The sequence below is a fragment of the Siphateles boraxobius genome, unplaced genomic scaffold (assembly GCF_051911475.1).
Source record: "Siphateles boraxobius isolate OS27281-9 unplaced genomic scaffold, OSU_SipBor_1 66, whole genome shotgun sequence".
NCBI lineage: Eukaryota > Metazoa > Chordata > Actinopteri > Cypriniformes > Leuciscidae > Siphateles > Siphateles boraxobius.
The window spans coordinates 7,486,060-7,507,901 of NW_027509193.1; the positions used below are offsets into that span (position 1 = coordinate 7,486,060).

General features: G+C 38.1%; 1 protein-coding gene across 3 annotated transcripts in view; it reads left to right on the forward strand.

Annotated features, from left to right (window-relative positions):
- Positions 1-21,842, forward strand: part of ntn1b (netrin 1b) — a 69,381-nt gene that overhangs the window by 36,937 nt on the left and 10,602 nt on the right. For all 3 annotated transcript variants that reach the window (XM_077211911.1, XM_077211912.1, XM_077211913.1), the window contains 3 exons: positions 10,544-10,693; positions 13,098-13,151; positions 18,704-18,778. In XM_077211911.1, coding sequence (XP_077068026.1) covers positions 10,544-10,693; positions 13,098-13,151; positions 18,704-18,778 — 279 coding nt within the window. The remainder of the gene's footprint in view (positions 1-10,543; positions 10,694-13,097; positions 13,152-18,703; positions 18,779-21,842) is intronic.

Below are 21,842 nucleotides of genomic sequence, written 5' to 3' on the forward strand. Positions count from 1 at the left end.
CCTGAATTTCACACATTGCATTTTAAAATGATTATTGAAATTTCTTCTACAGACATTTTTCTCAATCAGATAAATAGACAGAACGACAGACAGACAGAACAACCAACAGAGAGACGGATAGAACAACTGTCCGACAGACAGACAGAGCAGGATAGATAGACAGACAGAGCAGGATAGATAGACAGACAGACAGACAGACAGACAGACAGATAGATAGAGCAGGATAGATAGAAAGACAGATAGACAGAGCAGGATAGACAGACAGACAGACAGACAGACAGACAGACAGACAGACAGACAGACAGAGCAGGATAGATAGAAAGACAGACAGACAGAGCAGGGTAGATAGACAGACAGACAGACAGATAGAGCAGGATAGATAGACAGAACGACAGACAGACAGACAGATAGAGCAGATAGAGCAGGATAGATAGACAGACAGACAGATAGAGCAGGATAGATAGACAGACAGACAGACAGAGCAGGATAGATAGACAGACAGACAGACAGACAGAGCAGGATAGATAGACAGACAGACAGACAGACAGATAGAGCAGGATAGATAGACAGACAGACAGACAGACAGACAGACAGAGCAGGATAGATAGAAAAACAGACAGACAGAGCAGGACAGATAGACAGACAGACAGACAGACAGACAGACAGATAGACAGACAGATAGATATAGCATGATAGATAGAAATAAAGACAGACAGAGCAGGATAGACAGACAGACAGACAGACAGACAGATAGACAGACAGATAGATAGCATGATAGATAGAAAGAAAGACAGACAGAGCAGGATAGACAGACAGACAGACAGACAGACAGATAGATAGAGCAGGATAGATAGACAGACAGACAGACAGATAGAGCAGGATAGACAGACAGACAGACAGACAGATAGAGCAGGATAGACAGACAGACAGACAGACAGATAGAGCAGGATAGATAGACAGACAGACAGACAGACAGAGCAGGATAGATAGACAGACAGACAGACAGACAGAGCAGGATAGATAGACAGACAGACAGACAGACAGACAGACAGATAGATAGACAGACAGACAGACAGACAGAGCAGGATAGATAGAGAGACAGACAGACAGACAGACAGACAGATAGATAGATAGAACATGATAGATAGAAAGACTGAAAGACAGACAGATAGAGCAGGATAGACAGACAGACAGACAGACAGACAGACAGACAGATAGAGCAGGATAGATAGACAGACAGACAAACAGACAGACAGAGCAGGATAGATAGACAGACAGACAGACAGACAGACAGACAGACAGATAGATAGACAGACAGACAGACAGAGCAGGATAGATAGACAGACAGACAGACAGACAGACAGAGCAGGATAGATAGACAGACAGACAGACAGACAGACAGACAGACAGATAGATAGACAGACAGATAGACAGACAGATAGATATAGCATGATAGATAGAAATAAAGACAGACAGAGCAGGATAGACAGACAGACAGACAGACAGACAGATAGACAGACAGATAGATAGCATGATAGATAGAAAGAAAGACAGACAGAGCAGGATAGACAGACAGACAGACAGACAGACAGATAGATAGAGCAGGATAGATAGACAGACAGACAGACAGATAGAGCAGGATAGACAGACAGACAGACAGACAGACAGATAGAGCAGGATAGACAGACAGACAGACAGACAGACAGATAGAGCAGGATAGATAGACAGACAGACAGACAGACAGACAGAGCAGGATAGATAGACAGACAGACAGACAGACAGAGCAGGATAGATAGACAGACAGACAGACAGACAGACAGACAGATAGATAGACAGACAGACAGACAGAGCAGGATAGATAGAGAGACAGACAGACAGATAGATAGATAGAACATGATAGATAGAAAGACTGAAAGACAGACAGATAGAGCAGGATAGACAGACAGACAGACAGACAGACAGACAGATAGAGCAGGATAGATAGACAGACAGACAAACAGACAGACAGAGCAGGATAGATAGACAGACAGACAGACAGACAGACAGACAGACAGATAGATAGACAGACAGACAGACAGAGCAGGATAGATAGACAGACAGACAGACAGACAGACAGACAGACAGACAGATAGATAGAACATGATAGATAGACAGACAGACAGACAGACAGACAGACAGACAGACAGACAGATAGATAGAACATGATAGATAGAAAGACAGAAAGACAAGGCAGGATAGATAGACAGACAGACAGACAGACAGACAGACAGATAGACAGGCAGATAGATAGCATGATAGATAGAAAGAAAGACAGACAGAGCAGGATAGACAGACAGACAGACAGACAGACAGATAGATAGAGCAGGATAGATAGACAGACAGACAGACAGACAGATAGAGCAGGATAGACAGACAGACAGACAGACAGACAGACAGACAGATAGAGCAGGATAGACAGACAGACAGACAGACAGATAGAGCAGGATAGATAGACAGACAGACAGACAGACAGACAGATAGATAGAACATGATAGATAGAAAGACAGAAAGACAAGGCAGGATAGATAGACAGACAGACAGACAGACAGACAGATAGACAGGCAGATAGATAGCATGATAGATAGAAAGAAAGACAGACAGAGCAGGATAGACAGACAGACAGACAGACAGATAGATAGAGCAGGATAGATAGACAGACAGACAGACAGACAGATAGAGCAGGATAGACAGACAGACAGACAGACAGACAGACAGACAGATAGAGCAGGATAGACAGACAGACAGACAGACAGATAGAGCAGGATAGATAGACAGACAGACAGACAGACAGAGCAGGATAGATAGACAGACAGACAGACAGAGCAGGATAGATAGACAGACAGACAGACAGACAGATAGATAGACAGACAGACAGACAGACAGAGCAGGATAGATAGAGAGACAGACAGACAGACAGACAGACAGATAGATAGAACATGATAGATAGAAAGACTGAAAGACAGACAGATAGAGCAGGATAGACAGACAGACAGACAGACAGACAGACAGACAGACAGATAGAGCAGGATAGATAGACAGACAGACAGACAGACAGCAGGATAGATAGACAGACAGACAGACAGAGCAGGATAGATAGACAGACAGACAGACAGACAGACAGACAGAGCAGGATAGATAGACAGACAGACAGACAGACAGACAGATAGATAGAACATGATAGATAGATAGACAGACAGACAGACAGACAGACAGATAGATAGAACATGATAGATAGAAAGACAGAAAGACAAGGCAGGATAGATAAACAGACAGACTGACAGACAGACAGATTCAGCAGGATAGTTAGACAGACAGAAAGACAGACAGACAGATAGACAGATAGAGCAGGATAGATGGACGGACAGACAGACAGACAGACAGACAGACAGACAGACAGACAGACAGAGCAGGATAGATAGACAGACAGACAGACAGACAGATAGAGCAGGATAGTTAGACAGACAGACAGACAGACAGATAGACAGATAGAGCAGGATAGATGGACAGACAGACAGACAGACAGACAGACAGACAGACAGGTAGAGCAGGATAGATAGACAGACAGACAGACAGACAGACAGACAGACAGACAGACAGACAGACATGGATAGACGGACAGACAGACAGACAGAAAGGATGGATGGATGGATAGACAGACAGACAGAGACAGATAAATGGATAGAACGACCACCTGTCAGACAGACAGACGCATGCTTGAAAAGTGTCTACAGTATTTAGTGCGTTCAGATTAGTCACTTGTGAGGTTGCATAAAACTCACAGAGAAAAAAAGCCAAATGATTAACGGCGCAATAACTCGTCTCTTCAGAACAACCATTTTTGTTCTGGCACTGCTAAGACTGTGTACCACTTCTCCAGGGCAGACATAAATCTGAGACGAACAATTGCCTTTGTTTCTAATTCAAGAAGTGACTTCTAATATTCATCACTTTTTTTTTAGTCCCAAGAGTTTTAGCTCTCACTACGGCTGGACCACTTTATATAATTTATATAAGACAGAGCAGGATAGATAGACAGACAGACAGACAGACAGATAGATAGACAGACAGACAGACAGAGCAGGATAGATAGAGAGACAGACAGACAGACAGACAGACAGACAGACAGATAGATAGAACATGATAGATAGAAAGACTGAAAGACAGACAGATAGAGCAGGATAGACAGACAGACAGACAGACAGACAGACAGACAGACAGATAGAGCAGGATAGATAGACAGACAGACAGACAGACAGCAGGATAGATAGACAGACAGACAGACAGAGCAGGATAGATAGACAGACAGACAGACAGAGCAGGATAGATAGACAGACAGACAGACAGACAGACAGATAGATAGAACATGATAGATAGATAGACAGACAGACAGACAGATAGATAGAACATGATAGATAGAAAGACAGAAAGACAAGGCAGGATAGATAAACAGACAGACTGACAGACAGACAGATTCAGCAGGATAGTTAGACAGACAGAAAGACAGACAGACAGATAGACAGATAGAGCAGGATAGATGGACGGACAGACAGACAGACAGACAGACAGACAGACAGACAGACAGAGCAGGATAGATAGACAGACAGACAGACAGACAGACAGACAGATAGAGCAGGATAGTTAGACAGACAGACAGACAGACAGATAGACAGATAGAGCAGGATAGATGGACAGACAGACAGACAGACAGACAGACAGACAGACAGACAGACAGACAGACAGGTAGAGCAGGATAGATAGACAGACAGACAGACAGACAGACAGACAGACAGACAGACATGGATAGACGGACAGACAGACAGACAGAAAGGATGGATGGATGGATAGACAGACAGACAGAGACAGATAAATGGATAGAACGACCACCTGTCAGACAGACAGACGCATGCTTGAAAAGTGTCTACAGTATTTAGTGCGTTCAGATTAGTCACTTGTGAGGTTGCATAAAACTCACAGAGAAAAAAAGCCAAATGATTAACGGCGCAATAACTCGTCTCTTCAGAACAACCATTTTTGTTCTGGCACTGCTAAGACTGTGTACCACTTCTCCAGGGCAGACATAAATCTGAGACGAACAATTGCCTTTGTTTCTAATTCAAGAAGTGACTTCTAATATTCATCACTTTTTTTTTAGTCCCAAGAGTTTTAGCTCTCACTACGGCTGGACCACTTTATATAATTTCCAAATGAATCCCTGGCTACATAAAAACGGCTGAAGGCCTGATGGGAAGAGTTAAGTTGAGACTTCAAACAAGCAGCTTTATGGTAAACGTTTGGCAGCGTGAGCGCACAAAGAAATTCTCACATTTTAACGTGTGATCGTCTCGACTAACAGAACAGCCAGAGCACCTTTGAAGTAGACGTCGTTCCGTCATTAATGAGAACATTATTCAGCCTTTATTTGTGAGGGTTATTCGTTGCCAAGAGTCTCTACATTGGAAACTTGATCAGACGGTGCTCGGCCTATGGGAATGACAGCGCTGTGTCAGAACGTGAAAAGTATAACTGCATACACAGACGGATGGCAGGTCTGTTTCCTCCACGCGGCGGGTATCCACCATATCCACATACACACTCTGGACAGGATCCAGACCTAGTGCATGGACACAGGTGTGGGCCATAACTGTTCTTAAAACCCCACTAATTTATTTCAAACTGAAGTTTCTGGTTTGTGATACGGCAAAGTAAAGTACCAGACTTGATATATTATTTAAAGGGGCATAACCCAGGTATAACCTTGCGCTCCCCCGCTGTGAAATCTTCTATGCCACGGCAACAGAAATAATATTTTACCTAAGTTACGGATGTGTGTTTGAAGTCTGGATAGAATGCAATGTAATTGAAGACAGTGATCTGTGAAATAATGGTGAGAGATGTCTTTATATGAAGTTTCCTTGCGGGAGAAAACAATATATAACGTTGCTAGTGTAGTCCGATTCAAGGCAAAATGAGTCATGAGAAAGTTCTTTTTAGTGAATCAAAACATACAGCGCAACCATTAGTCTCATTCACAAACAAATTAATATTATGAGCCAATTCTTTTTACTGAATCAAAAACATAGAAGCGTAACTAGTGTAGTCTGATTCCCCAACAAATGACTCTCAAGCCATCTTTGTTTAGGAATCAAAAATGTATTAAACATTACAAAGCATTAAAGCAATACAGATAAACATGGAAAAAACAAAAAAGACAAGAAGATACACAGACACAAAGAAGTTGCCAGGGTAACAAAACTAAAACAAGAACAATGCAATGCATTTACCTTAAGAGGACAAAAAGGATGAATATAGAGATACAGTTTTCAATGCTTTGGGATTAACAGAGCTTTGGATAGTTTCCATGTGTTTGTCTAGATCATCTTTGAATAGAGAAAAGAGAGGTTTACAGCCAGTACATTTTTGCTCATGTATGCGAAATTTAGCTAGAAGGGAACACAAATTAATTATGTAATATTGTCCTGTTTTCTCTTTTAAGTAGTCAAACAAACCAAAGAAAACATCTTTAAAACAGAATAAAAAGTCACTTACAAAATTAGATTGGATAAACATTAACAAATCTGACCAAAATTTCTCTGTGTGGATATATTGCCAAATCAAGTGAATGACATTGTCTGACTTATATTTCAAGAAAGGCTTTGGTTGGGTAACATTTGTGAATTAATGCTATTTATTTTACTCTATCAGTAAGCATATAATTATGAGACAAAGACCATACTTTTTACCACGGTAAATTCCAGTGTGGTATTACTTAAGGAATTGTCATTATCTTTTTCTGGAAGAGAGCTCTGATTTGATCATTTCTTTTTTGTTGCCCTAAAGAAAAGCATACATTTCCGATCATTGTGTCAGTTAAGTTCAAAGAGTAAAAGTACATGGCCATGGATACAATATCCATATTGTTCCATAAGTAATATCTGTGTGGGGAGAAGTTGTTTGTATATTAGGGACCATGCCAAGAGCATCTGCTTATGAAAATCAGAGAGTTTTCATAAGCAGATCTTATGGGGATCTTTGTAACATTAGTTACGAAGTATGAGAAAATTCAGGCCACCTACTTTTGAGAAAATCTAATTAGGCATAATATTCCAAAGTGAAGAGGGATTATTAAGGGAATTTTTAAACCAATTAATTTTAAAAGTGTTGTTTAAGGTAGTAAAATCTAAATTAAAATTTTATTGAATTCATCAGTGCTGATTTTCTAATGAAGTGGGTTTTATTTTTCCAAACACAATGATTTAACATGCTATCAGTATCGACCTTTTTTAATGTTCCTTTATCATCCTCTAAGGAGAACGCTGCATATGTTAGTCTCGACAATCCTTCAGCTTTAGAGAGCAGAATTCTTCCTCTTATCGACAAGTCTCTCTGCAGCCAAGAATTGAGCTTCGTTTGGGTTTGCAGAATTAGTGGATCGAAATGTAGTTTACATATTGTTTTTTGGTCTTTATTAATTACGATTCCTATGTATGTAACTTGATCTTTCACAGGGATATTGCATATAGAGGGAACATTACAGCTTTTAATTGACATTAACTCACATTTGTTAATATTTAGATACAGACCCGAAGCTCTGGAAAAGGAATCAATGAATCTTAAAGCTAAAGGGATTTGAGAGGCATCATTCAAAAACAAAGTGGTGTCATCAACCAGCTGGCTAATAATAATTTGTCTATCGTCAATTGTAATGCCTTGTAAATTACTACTGGAAATATGCAGAGCTAAAAACTGCGAGGCAAGCAAGAATAGATAGGGCAGCCTTGTCTCACTCCATGTGAATAATCGAATCTTGCTGAGGTTCCAAATTTTAATTTAATAGCACTATTATTATTTATATACAATGTCCTGATGTCTCTACAAAACGAATCTCCAAACCCAAATGGTAAGGGCTTGAAATGTGAAATTATGCTCAAGTGAGTCAAAGGTTTTGTAGAAGTCTAGGAAAAGCAAGTAACTATCATTAGGGACGAGATCCTCGTAATCTAAAATATCTAGGACTAATCTTATATTATTCGTAATGTGACGTTTTCCATAAAACCTGATTGCGATTCATCGATAATACAATTAAGGGCATCTTTAATTATTTTTGCTAAAATTAAAGCTAGACTTTTGTAATCATTATTCAAGAGGGTAATCGGTCTCCAATTTTCTAAACATTATTTATCTTTATTGGGTTTGGGTATCAAAGTGATGACACCTTGAGTCATGCTTGGTGGAAGTGCTTCCGATTCCAAACTTTCCTCAAACACTTTTAGTAAGAAAGGGGATGAGCACTCTGCAAACATCTTGTTTAACTCAGAGGTTAAACCATCACAGCTGGGACTTTTATTATTTTTTTAAACTCTTAATAGCTGGTAGAATTTCTGATTTGGGATATATCATTATCACAAGCTTCTTATCTTCTAAAGGAATAACTTTTTTTGAATAATAGATTCAAAAAAAGATTTGGCTGAATTATCACAATATTTATGTATACAAGTTATTATAGAATTTGGAGCAAAAATAAGCTATTTCCCTAGGATTCTCGAGAACTCATTCACAGCATTTGATCTTTCCAACCTAAAAAAAATTGGCTGAAATTTGCCCTCCATCTTCCAACCATTTTTTTCTGAATCTAACATATAGGCTCCTTTAGCTTTGGATCTATAGATGTTACAACCAGTCAGGAACGAAACGGAGAGTGAATCCAATCACAAGCTTTTTAATAACATAAACAGGTCATCCAGGGAACTCAGAACAGGACAGAAGTAACATTAAACAACAACCGACAGCCAACAACTGAAACACAGGGGTTTAAATACACAGACAAACAAGCTGAACAAGATAACAAGGGGGCGTGGTTAATAAGAACACCTGGGGAGACTAATAAACATGGACGAGGAACACCTGTGGACACTGAGCAACAACAAACAAAAGACAAGACACATGGCAGGATCACATGACAAACAAGGGATCACGTGATATACAAGACACAACAAAAACCCACACGTAACAATAGAGTTCATCTAATTTACTTTGTAGTTTGGAATATTCAATGCTTTGACTATCTGTCAATGTTTCCTTAAATGATATAGCAGATAGTTGTGAAAGAACTTTATCCTCTATTAATCTATTTTGCTTTGCTATATTACTTCCTATATTACAATAATTTCCCTAATTAATATTTTAAAAGCTCCCATTTACATCCATAAGCTTTTTGTGATTTAGCCCTTTCCCAGTACATTTTAATTAGTTCAATAATCTATTGCTTGGCCTTTTCATATTTAAGGAGAGAGCTATTTAATTTCCAGAGCAAAGGTTTGCAGGCATTAATTGCGATATTTTGCGATAAATTAACTGAAATGTAAATGGCTTTATGGTCAGTCAGTGGGCTGTTGCTAATATCAATAGAGATATTATTGCTACTTAATGTTTTAGAAATCAACCAATAATCAATTCTGGACTGCCTTGAACGGTCTTTGTTACTCCAGGTGTACTATATTACTTCCGGATACATTTCTCTCCAGATGTCAACTAAGTTTTTCTTGGAGGGTGCCCATCTCATTCATTGCTATGTTAAAATCACCACCTAAAATCAGAGAAGCAGAAGGATATTGGCCTAAAGCATATGAAAGTTTTTGATCTAGTGTGTTAAAGAAAGCACAGTTTTCTGTAACAGAGTTTTAACCATAGATATTGTCAATAATCAATATAAAATGATTGTGTCCTGAAGGATCAATACTGGTTTCCAAAATGTTACCATTAAAATTGTACCTCATAATCCGTACTCCAGCACAATGTTCTGACCCATGTGACAAAAAATATCATTGCCCCACTGGGACCTCCAAAATTTGGCATTTTGGTGAGTGACTTTCCTGGAAAAAACAGAAATCTACTTTGTGCCTCTTAGAAAACAAAAATAAAGCCTTGCTTTTGATATTGTTTTAAAACATTAAACTGGCATTTAAAGAAAATAAAGACAAAGACATAAAAAAATTAAACAAGAGTATATAATACCTGAAGAACTATAGGTATGAAACATGATATCAATTAGAACACAAGGGAATCAAAAACATACAGTGCTACTAGTGTAGTTTGATTCCCAAACAAATGACCCTTATTAGCCGGTTCTTTTTTACTGAATCAAAAACATACAGCATGACGTGTAGTCTGATTACCGAACAAATTATGGTACTTTGTTTTAAAAGAATGAATAGCTTAAAAGCAGTTCAGCATTTTGAATCAGTCGACAATTCTTTCACTGGACTGATTTCAATAGAGCTGTAACTGAATCAACATCCAATGCTTACGCAGCTGAAAGTTATTATTATTTTCTGTAGGTCTCTATATTTTTGAGTGATGCATCACTTAAAAGTGTGATAATTTGCAGTGTAAACATGTATGTAGAGCAACAGTACAGTATTGCAAAAGTGTAAAATCGGGCAAATATGAGTCACTAGATCATTAAAGTGCTGCATCAGTAACCACTGGTTTGATGTTTTCTCTTCAGCCTGTGATTGTCATCCGGTCGGTGCAGCTGGTAAGACCTGTAACCAGACGACTGGACAGTGTCCATGCAAAGATGGCGTGGCTGGCATCACCTGCAACCGCTGCGCTAAAGGATACCAGCAAAGCAGATCACCTATCGCCCCTTGCATCAGTAAGTTAGCTGGCTTGTTTTTCTATTTCTCCTACTGTGTCTTCAAAAAAATTGTTTAATATTTTTAGTGTCGAAAATCAACAATTTGAATTACACTGCCCATTCAAAAGCTTGGGGTCGGCAAGATATATATACTTTAAGAAATTAATACTTTTACTCAGCAAAAGTGAAAGCGAAGACATTAATGTTACGAACGATAAAATATATTCCAATTAAATGCTGTTCTTTTGGACTTTCCTGGATAAAATTGTCTCCAGAAATATATAAATATTAGAATGATTTTTAAATGATCTTGTGACACTGAAGGCTGGAGTAATGGCTTCTGAAAATTCAGTTTCGCCAGAACAGAAATGTATTAAAATAGAAATCAGTTATTTAAATTGTAATAATAATAATTTGCAATATAACTTTTTTTACTTAATTTTTTGATCAAATAAATGCAGCTTTGGTGAGCATAAGAGACTTCTTTCAAAAACATTAAAAACTCTTGCTGACTCAGAATGTTTGTACAGTAGTTCTATTATATTAAATTAAAAATAGGGGCCATTTACACGACACTGTTTTCAACTAAAAATGGAAAACTTATGCATTTTGGTGCCTCACTTCCGAACCCTCGACGTCCACCAGCACTCCCTCGGCGATGGATGCCGACTCACACACCTGGTCAGGCGCACGCTCGGGCTCCATGGAGATGTGGTCCTCGGTCGCTCTTGTGGGCGCGGGCTCATTCATCGCGGCGGTCTCCGTCGTGCTACCTGCGGTGGGCTCAGGCCGCCGATCCTCGCCGTCTGGGTGGTTCTGGCTGGGCACTGGATGAGGAGTGAGGCTGGCGGCATCCTCGACGGTGAACGCTGATCCGCAGGACGCCAGCACCCACTCCACATATGTTACGAAGCTCCCTCGAGGAACCGCCCCGGATAACTTAGACAGTTATCAGGGAAGGTGGTCTGATGGGCAAGATCCAGAAATTTTACTAAATGTTCCTCGAGAGAGCATTCTCCCTGCTCGAGGCACATGAGTTTAACTGCCGGAAAGTCCATGGTGCAAGCAGGAAACAAAAACACTGAACACGAAAAATGGAAAAGAAAAGATTTTACAAACGCGTTCACTTGTTTGGTCTGGTATTCTGTTCAGGAAAACATTTCTGAATTATCTTAAATTTCATTGTCTCCACCTCTTGAAAAATTAGTGCGACCTACAAATAAATAACAGAATGACACAAAATGGTTGTTTTTAAAGAGAAAGAAATCTACTATTATGCAGCTTCCTTAAAAATGATTCTTGGACTAAATGAGGTGGTGCAGCATGAGTTTTTTTTCCCATTACCACCCACAGAGACATTAATAATAATACTCCAAAGAAATTTTGCATAAACACCTATTATTATTCATGATTTCATGGCCCCGACCCAGTTCATTTCCGTATCGGTCCCCTGTTCCATTATTTCCTTGGATGGACATTTCGCTGATTGCCCTCCGCTAAGTCAAACAGACCATAAAGCCCTGGCTGACATGACCTAGTCAGCCCTGAACCTTGCTGACGGCCTTTCAACTCATAAATCTCATGCCTGCTCCAGGGGCATGATGGGTGATATGTTTATTGGCAGTATCAACAAGGCAGCAGACGGTCTCTGTGGCGATTAAGGACAGGCCCACACAGCAGCTGGCATTTCTCGATAAGATACTCACTGGGAGAGAAATACAATATGTGGCTATTAATATGAACCGCTTCTATTATGCACTAACTGATGACATCGAAATAAAGATTGATCTGGCCCTCTGACAAAAGCAACTATAGACATGAAGCCATTCAGATTTGCTTGGCAAGGATTCACGTAGACAAATGAAACCCTTATAAACTAGATTTCCCCTAATTTCTCTGGGTAAGTAACAAATGTGCTGTTAAATCTGGAAAGAAAGAGAGAGAGATAGAGTGAGAGAGAGGGAGCCCCGACAATCGAGTGGAAAATATTTGGTTTCTCATATATTTTGTGATATAACGTGCTTTTGTTTTAATAGCCTGATATTAAATTTTTGCGACATCACACATTTTGCCAACTGCACATTTTAACAAGCCTCGAATCCCCCAACGGCGTATATCTAACAGCAGAATGCTTAAAAGAGGAAGAAGGGGCTTCAGAGAGGAAACTCATTAAACTAGACACCACCACGTCTTCATGTCACCAGTTATATGTCTAAAAATCACGATATGTCTACTAAAATTATTACTAAAATAAAAACTAATGCAAATGACCCCCCCCCCCCCCCCCAAAAAAAAAACAACAACAACAAAAAAAAAAACCAGAAAAACAAACCCAGGTGCAATGTATATTGAAAGCAACAATGCCTGGAAAAAAATGTACGGCATGAAGTTTTGATTGTTTGTTGTTGACTGTTTGTTACAGAAATTCCTGTTGCTGCACCCACAGCCACCTACAGCAGTTCAGAAGAGCCTACAGGTGAGTCCAAAATAAATTAAACCATTACTGAGCAATCAAGCTCTATATGGTAAACTATCCCAAATACAACTTTGTTTATATACATATGCGGTACTCATTTAAGCATTGCAGAGAATGTTTTAATCCACGCATAAAAAAATCAAAACAAATTTGTATTTGGGATATATTCATATATATTCTCCATAAAATTTGAAATAAAGTACAAAATTATAGATAAAAATTACAAGAATAAAAAGTGATATTAAAAGCATCATTTCAATGTGTTTAAGCGTAATAGTTAATAAGATTAATAAAATGGAATATACAATGTTAATAATAATGTAATTAATAATAAATACATTATTTAAATTAAAAGGTTCACTATGTAACTTTTGGGCTTCAAGCAGTTAATTGGCAGGGTGTTATTTCAGTTAGGCTAATAGCTGGTTTGATTTGCATTGATAGATGATCTTATGGAAAGTGCCCGATGCAAATCTCTAGATATGGTGAAGGGAATGCGATGATGTGGGGCTTTTTTAATTCCAAAGGCCAAGGGAACTTTATCAGGATGCATAGTATCCTGGATCCATGACATAACTGGCCTTTAAAAATAAAAATCTGCCTGCCTCTATGGGAATTTAACATAGGTGGGTCCTGAATTATTTGCCCTGTATTTTAAGGAAGAACATTTATTTATTTACAATACATTATTCATTTACAAAGAAAATGGGTGTCCTTAAAGGTTGGATTTTTCCTCATTTTTTAAATAAAGGCATTAAGTTCAATTTCCACAAGATTATTTTTTTATTCCTCTTTTTAGTCAACTTTAGCATGGGTGTGTTCATTTATGCTTGGCACTGTAATCAGTTTAGATGGAAAGGATCTCAAGCTGACTCACTGAAGAGACGTCACTGTAGCTTTACCCATTCATAGACACGATACACTGCGCTACAACAACCACAATAAATTGACCCTTCACAATAGATAATGCTTTACAATGAACTCTGTTACAGAGCTACATGTGGCAATTTAAAATAAAATACCTTACTCACCTGTTGAGTAATAAAAACACCATCTCTGTGTCACTTTTACAACATTTCAAAAATTTACCAAAAAATAAAAATATATATAATAAACACCAGGTTTGTTGTGCCTTGTAGGCATATACTTGTAGGGCTGCATAAAATAATAATAACAATAGCCTGTAGCAGACGGCCTATAAATGGTTATAAAGGAACACTTCAGTAACACTACTCTAGAGAAAAAAGATACGGATTATCATATGTTACTTCAAATGTTTCCATTCCTTATGACGTTTTGAAATGAGATTGGAGTAAACACATGAAGCCTAATGTTTGCCGCGTTTTGCTTTTCAAACGCACAGCGCGAGTGACTCAAACGCACAGCGCGTGCAGAGAACATTTACTGAAGAGATCGAGCCGCTCCAAACTATGAAACATTATTTTTGCCACATTATACATATCTACGTTTGAGCATATATCCACAAACACAGTATTTAACAGTAAACACTGGTCTAAACATTATAATATTCACCATATTAGAGTGAACACTCATACTATCCTACTTTTATATCATGCTGTTTTATTACCGAACATAAAAACATCATTGTGTCGTTGTCGTTGCCTGTCTATAGTTCCTATTTCAACATGTTTCTGTCTAAATATATATATATATATATATATATATATATATATATATATATATATATACACACATACATTTTAGTCTGGCACCAGTTTAACTAGTAGCTACAATATGAAGTTTATGCAACAATAACATGCTTACTATTATGAGTGGAAATGTCTTACCTTAAATACGTGAATCACATTAATTCTATTAAATAGTATATTAATAGTATATTAATCTTCGGTACAAATATTTGAATGTCTCAACAACAAATTCTCTACATAGCCTACTGTAACTGTGTTACTATAGCTTGTCTCTCATTTCACTCCAAAACAGATCAATATTTCATATCCATTTATGTTTATCAGCTACCTGTGTCAAATACACATTTTCAGGGTGATACAAGTCCTCTCGTGTGTGTACTGCAAATCTTGGATTGCCAAAACAGAACCATAAAAATGTATTGGTGGATCTTTCACACATATGATCTGGTGATATCAACATAAGCCAATGCTTTCCTTCTCTACATGCTTTGTCTCGGTCACCATCGAAACTGGCTGGGACCTTAATCTGATTACATGCTTCATTTGAACATGTTTGCTTTTCCGTCATGCTCTCGCAGCGCTGTGCCGTGAGGGAAAATACACCCTTGTACTTTCATTCATACTCAATTACCCAAGCTGCCCGATCACTGTCTGCGCTGTGGGAGTAACGCCAGTGACGTGAAGTCGTCCCATGGAGCCAAACTCAGCTGCTGAACACTTTCTGGCTCTGAGATGTTTCAGTATGAGTATTTCAATTCCCCGGTTAGCGCACATGCAACAGACACAGTAGTGGTGGTCAGTGTGACTATTACTAATTGAAAAAATAAAATTCTCTGTTCATCACCAGCTATTCTTTTCATCATGAAACTGTACAATTGTACAAAGCATTAAATCTCGAACGTCCTCAAAAATAACTAAGCTCACACCGATAAGTGAACTGAGTGAAAAAGAACAGTTCACTTTGCATTCACATTGTCACTGGCCTTGTAAGTGGACTCAGAGCACTTATTTTTTCTCTTTTTATATCAGCTAATATGTTTGGGTTTTTTGTCATACTTACTTTTGAAAGCACTAAAGAGAACTGAGGGAAAAAAATAAGAAAAAAATATATAAAGGAAATTAATGAGAGAATGGCATGAATAATCACTATATCATAAATGCTTTACGCTACTGTTAAAAATGTTGGGGTCGGTAAGATTTTCACTACTTTTATTCAGCAAGGATACGTTAATGACAGTAAAGACATATATAATGTTAGGCTACAAAAGATTCCTATTTCGAATAAATGCTGTCATTTCAACTTTCTATTCTTGAAAAAATCTTGAAAAAAAAGGATATTAATAGGTTTTCAAAAGTGTTTTCATCAAATCATACATACTATATAGGGCAAAAGGGCAAAACCTAAATGTAATAGTAAGTTTAACCACTTAAGTCATTATTCACTTTACCTGTCCTGCTGTACTCTACTGTGAAGAATGCTCTGGTGTGGCTGCCCGGTGGAGCAGCACAGTTGGGCTTGAGGGACTCTATTAAGCAGAATTTGTCCCTCCACAGGGGACGTCCATTATTTGGGGGACGTGGGTGTAATGGGCAGCGTCAGGCATTGTGCTGCTTGCCTAATGGACGCCCAGTCTTATCAAAGAGAAGCAGGATGAGGCGGACAAGGGCCATCGCCACACAAAAGCCGCCCCGTCCTCCGTTCATGCATTAACATGGAAATCAGGCGTGGCTGATATGGACTCGTCAGAATCATTTACTTTCTGCGACTCCACCCCCTTCTTTGCACTTTCTCACTCCCTGCTCCCAGTTTTCTCCATACGGTCCTTCACATCCTAATTCTGCGCACCACCTTTTTGTGTTACCACCACCCCCCAAAGCTGCCAGACATTTCGCTCTTCTAGCCCTTCCCCCCTTTTATTTTCCCCTTCAAACTTTTTTATATTCGGGTTGGTGGTTCTTTCCTGCTTCGCCGTTGCCCAGGTAACCTCATTCAGACGGAATATAAAGGGACATGAAAAGGGTGGATTGGACAGAGGGCTGGAGAATATAATGAAGTTTGTCCATATTCAGGCGAAAGCTGAAAGGTCTCCTCACTCCCATCTCTTCCAGTCCACCAGAAATCTCGAGGTTATTACGCTATGTGAAATAGCTGTGACGAGAGACTCTCGGGTTGCGGTTTGCAACAGGAGAACTGAGCCATTTAAACACTCTGGTCTCAGTCCAAGAGTTGCCTGGTCTTGAAGCGACTCCATCGCCGAGGGCTCAATGTGGGGTTTGGGTCTCCATGGTGGTGTCGAATAGATCCGCTGAGCGCTAGAGCTATAAATCATTGCACGCTTGATGCCGTCTCTGAGGTTTATATGTGGAAAGCTGCGTTTAAATGAGGATTCGGTATTATGGGCATTGTGACGGGGGTGTTCTGTGTCTGAATGAAGTTTAAATGACCTGTGAACCCCCTGCCCTGACATTGCTGAGTAAGTGGGGGGATATGGCGAGGCGCTTGATAATTAGGGTGAGAAAATGACTGGGTTGAGTGAAGAAAAGAATAAATGATTAAATACCCATTAAGTCTTAATTAGGTCTAACGTAACTCTCTTTAAATGTATGAATGATACAGCTGCCACAAAATCATCTGGACACTTGAGTCGCACTTAAAAGTGCATAATACAAAACTGGCAGACATATTATGCTCTTGTAGTAACTTTTAACCAATGAGTCCCGAGATGACTTTTAGTGCATGTATTGAAAACGGAAATAGCATATCAAATTTCTTCTCTTGAAAAAAAAAAATGCTACTTGGTTTGATATTTTGTTATCTAATGCAATGATATTAATACATTAGTGCCACAGCCAAGTCAATTTTCAATAACTTCACCCTAAAGCCTACTGTATCATAATTAATAACCGAATTTCTAAGGCTTCTACGTTATCGACATTATCAAAACTTTGCTGGAAAGCCTGTTGTACTCAATCTACTACATGCCTTCTGTCGTCTGATTGATAGTTTATACTTGTTTTTTAGTGAGTAAAATATTTTTTAATGTAATTCTAAAAACTTCCCCCTTAAGGTTGTGGTACATGTGTCTTTTTGCTGTGAAATCTTTATTGATTTTTATCACGTAAATATAAGAATATTTTTGTATATTGTTTGTAATATTTCTAGATGAACACTTACTGGACTGAAACAACATAGGTTTACTTGATTATCAAATCATCATTTTCTAGAAAAAACATGTTAAGATGATATGATACATCAGGCTTTTGAGGAACATTTATTTGTTCACCTCTCAATCATCATTGTATTGCATTGCAATATGTTTTACCCCCACAATTAAAAACTAGCTTCTTCTTACTAAGACATATTATTGGGAGATTTAGGGTAAAACATAAACTGATATTTATATGCATTTTATGTCTCTTATACTGTTATAAATAACTCATTGATTTACATTACAAGCCATCAGAATTTCAGCTTACTTTTTTGGTAATATTAATATCAGCAACTGCACCGAATTGCAAACTTTTGCTCAGTTTGGGCCTCAGAATTAAATGTAGGTGTTTTTTTCCTCCTCAATGATCTTTAGATTATCATATATCATACTAAACGAGCCATAAAACCCTGATGTACCAAATGTGATACTCAACACAAAAAAAATGCATATGCATACTTTTTTTTTAATTTAGATTTTGTCTCAAGGTTCAATAAACTCTTTCCATCAAATTATTATTTCATATGTCAGGCTTTACAGGGGAAAGTACCAAAGATGTTGAAAATGGCAGATGTTTCTCCTCCTGCAAACACAGCTGAAAACCTAGTTTTGTTGTTTCTGACAGAATATTTTACCTGTGTTTCACTAGTTATATGTCTGCTGTCTTCCTCAGACTGTGACTCCCACTGTAAGAGCCCCAAGGGTAAGATGAAGGTCACCATGAAAAAATACTGCAAAAAAGATTTCGGTAAGTAGCTGTTATTTAGAAACGCCTGCTGTCTTTTCACTTCACGTCACTAGACATCTTTCTCTTCTAGGTCTATTCTATCTCTCTCACTATATGTGTTCCCCCTCCCTCATAGCGCTGAGAGCTTATTCAGAGGCTAAAGGTTTATGTTATAGCATCAAAGCGTGTGAACTCAGCAGGTTTCTCCAGATGGACACGCTCAAACTGCCTCGCAGCATCTAGAGGACAAAGGGGACAGCTGGTTCCTGTTCAAAGCAGAGATTTCACAGGTTGAAATACTAATATAGTTAATATAATAAAGGACTTATAGAAGTTCAAGAATGTAGTTGTAGGTTTTAAGTGGCATAACAGATTCTTAAAAATCTGGTAAATTCAAGTTTTTTTCGTCTTCTTGAGAAAGTTGTGGTACCACACATGAGAAACAGATTACAAAGAAAAAAATTCTAATTTCAAACTCTATTCAACTATATTAAACCAAAATAGCTCAACTGGTTGAACAAGGGGTCGGTAAGATTTGGTAATGTTTTAAAAATAAGTCTCTTCTGCTCACCAAGGCTGCATTTATTTCATAAAAAATACAGTACAAACTGGAATATGGTGAAATATTATTACCATTTAAAATGTAATTTATTCCTATGATCATAGCTGAATTTCCAGCATCATTATTCCAGCATTCAGTGTCACATCCTTCATAAATCAGTCTTATATGCAGATTTAATGATCAAGAATTGTTATTATATAGGAAGTAAAAATTTAAAAATCATATTACCTTTAGATTCTTTGATATAGAAAGTTATAAAGAACAGCTTTTATTTAAAATAGAAATATTTTGTAACATAATTTATAAATTACTTTACTGTCACTTTAGATCGATTTAATAAATGCTTTCTTGATAAAAGTATTACATTCTTAAAGGAGCCGTATGTAAGAATGTGGCCAAAACTGGTACTGCAATCACTTTCAAATTACTGTAGAGCGGTGTATCCCCTCTCCCTCCTCCCTGACTCGAGGTTGCCAGATAGGCTGCAGGATCCAGCAGGAACGTAGGCGGCTACAAGAAGCTTTTGCTGTTAATTATGTTTATGCTTCAAATGAGAGATGTTTTGCAAAGTAATTATGTATCGCAAAAATGCACTAATGGCTAATATAATCGTAAAGATGTACGCTCGTATGTGACAGTACATTGTTAGAACAGTAGCTGTTAGTCTAACTTGTAACGGTAGGTGTCTGTCATTAACGTAAGTACAAGCACAAGTCCCTGTCACTGTGTGTAACCGATATCAAAGATACAGCTATTCATTTAGCTAACGCTATAAGTGAAAGCGTCCAGCTGTATTTTTTAACTTACCCTGCAGTGCACGTCCATAACGCTAAAATATGTGATGTGAAAGATAACATGTCATTCTATTATTTTTGGCTGTAGAACTTGCATGATAAACAATAATGGGCGTGCTAATGTTGTTTTCCTCAGCGTCTCAGCATTATGACAGAGCAACGGGCTCTGATAATGCATTGCTAATGTTAGCAATGACGACTCGCCATTTTTATTACCCAAACAATTCCTTACCTTTTCAATTCGATGACCCACCTCCTCCATATGAGCTAACGTAACGTTACTTTGCACGAACATGCATAACTTTGTTCGTCTGTCATGAATATTTGAAATGTCCATTTACATCAAGTACAAGTTAGCCAAACATAGATGAATCTTACCTGTCCAGGAGAAAATTAGCAACGTTGGCGTCTGTCTTCAAATTCTTCTCCGTTTTCAGTCGTCTCCATATTCGAAAGGCATCTCTTATACAGATCCTTGTTTAATTTCGGACTTTGTCACAAAGTATTTCGGATTCATAACGAGTTTTTTTTTGGTTTCGCAACGTTAGACTTTTTTTTTAATCCGATTCCGACACGTTTGTAGCTGCAGCTGTGGTAACTAGAACAGAGCTGGCAAACCCGATGCCGCAACACTACTGACTTCGTGATTGGTAGATAAGTTGAGGGTGGCGCATCAGATCCAAAACACAACATGACAACATCAACATTTGTTGAGGTTGCAACTTCACTTTTTAAATGACAATATCCTGGCCGGACTACTGTTGTCAGTGATATAAGTATTTTAAATGAACATGATTTCTTAATGTCTAGTGACATATCAGGGCCATTTTATGATTATTTGAAATACATTTCTTACATACAGCTCCTTTAAAGAAAAATGATACTGACTCCAAACTTTTGATATAGTTACTATATAGTTATACTGGCAAAATGTATACTTTGAATGTTATTTTACATTTTTTTGAAGTTTCTCTGGATAAAATTGTCTGTTAAATTCATAAATGCACATACAAACTATATTTGTTATACTTCACCTTTTATCAGGGCCAAATATGAAAGGCTCTTACATTCATATTTGGTAGAGGCAGAATCTGTCTTTGACTGCACACATGTCCTCTGGCTGTTCGCAGAGATGAGAAAAAGAAAAGATGTTTGATTTCACAGTGTGATATCATAAACTCATTCCTTACTGGCCTCAGGTCTGGAAACACATCTGAGATTTGCGGTGTCCAAGAGTGAGGACTGCACTGCCTCTGCAAAAAACACTGCCAAGCTAGAAAGAAAAACTAAAACGAAGAGAGACAAGACAGATACACGTCCTAAAATGGTGCAATGCAGTCATTTTTCTGTCCTTACTGAAACCGGAAAAATTATAAACAAACATTAGCTAGGTTTCCATCCAAAGCCGAACTAGCGTTTTCATCTCATGTGTTCAAGAGAGTAAAATCATCACTTCCTGGGAAATTGGTGCAAAATATCTAATAAAAAAGGAAACTACTGCAATTGCGGAAGAAACTATGGCTCTTTTATCCTTCTGTACATCATAAATGACTAACGCAATATTGTACTTTTAAAAGTAACTTTCCCCAACACTGGTTAGCATTACATTTTATCTTTGAAATTGAAAGTTTAAAGTTGAATTAAGGTGCAAAACTCGCTGATCATGTTCTCCAGCATGATTTGAAAATGATCCAAAGAGCATCTTGAGCTTCACTGGAAGCAAAAACAT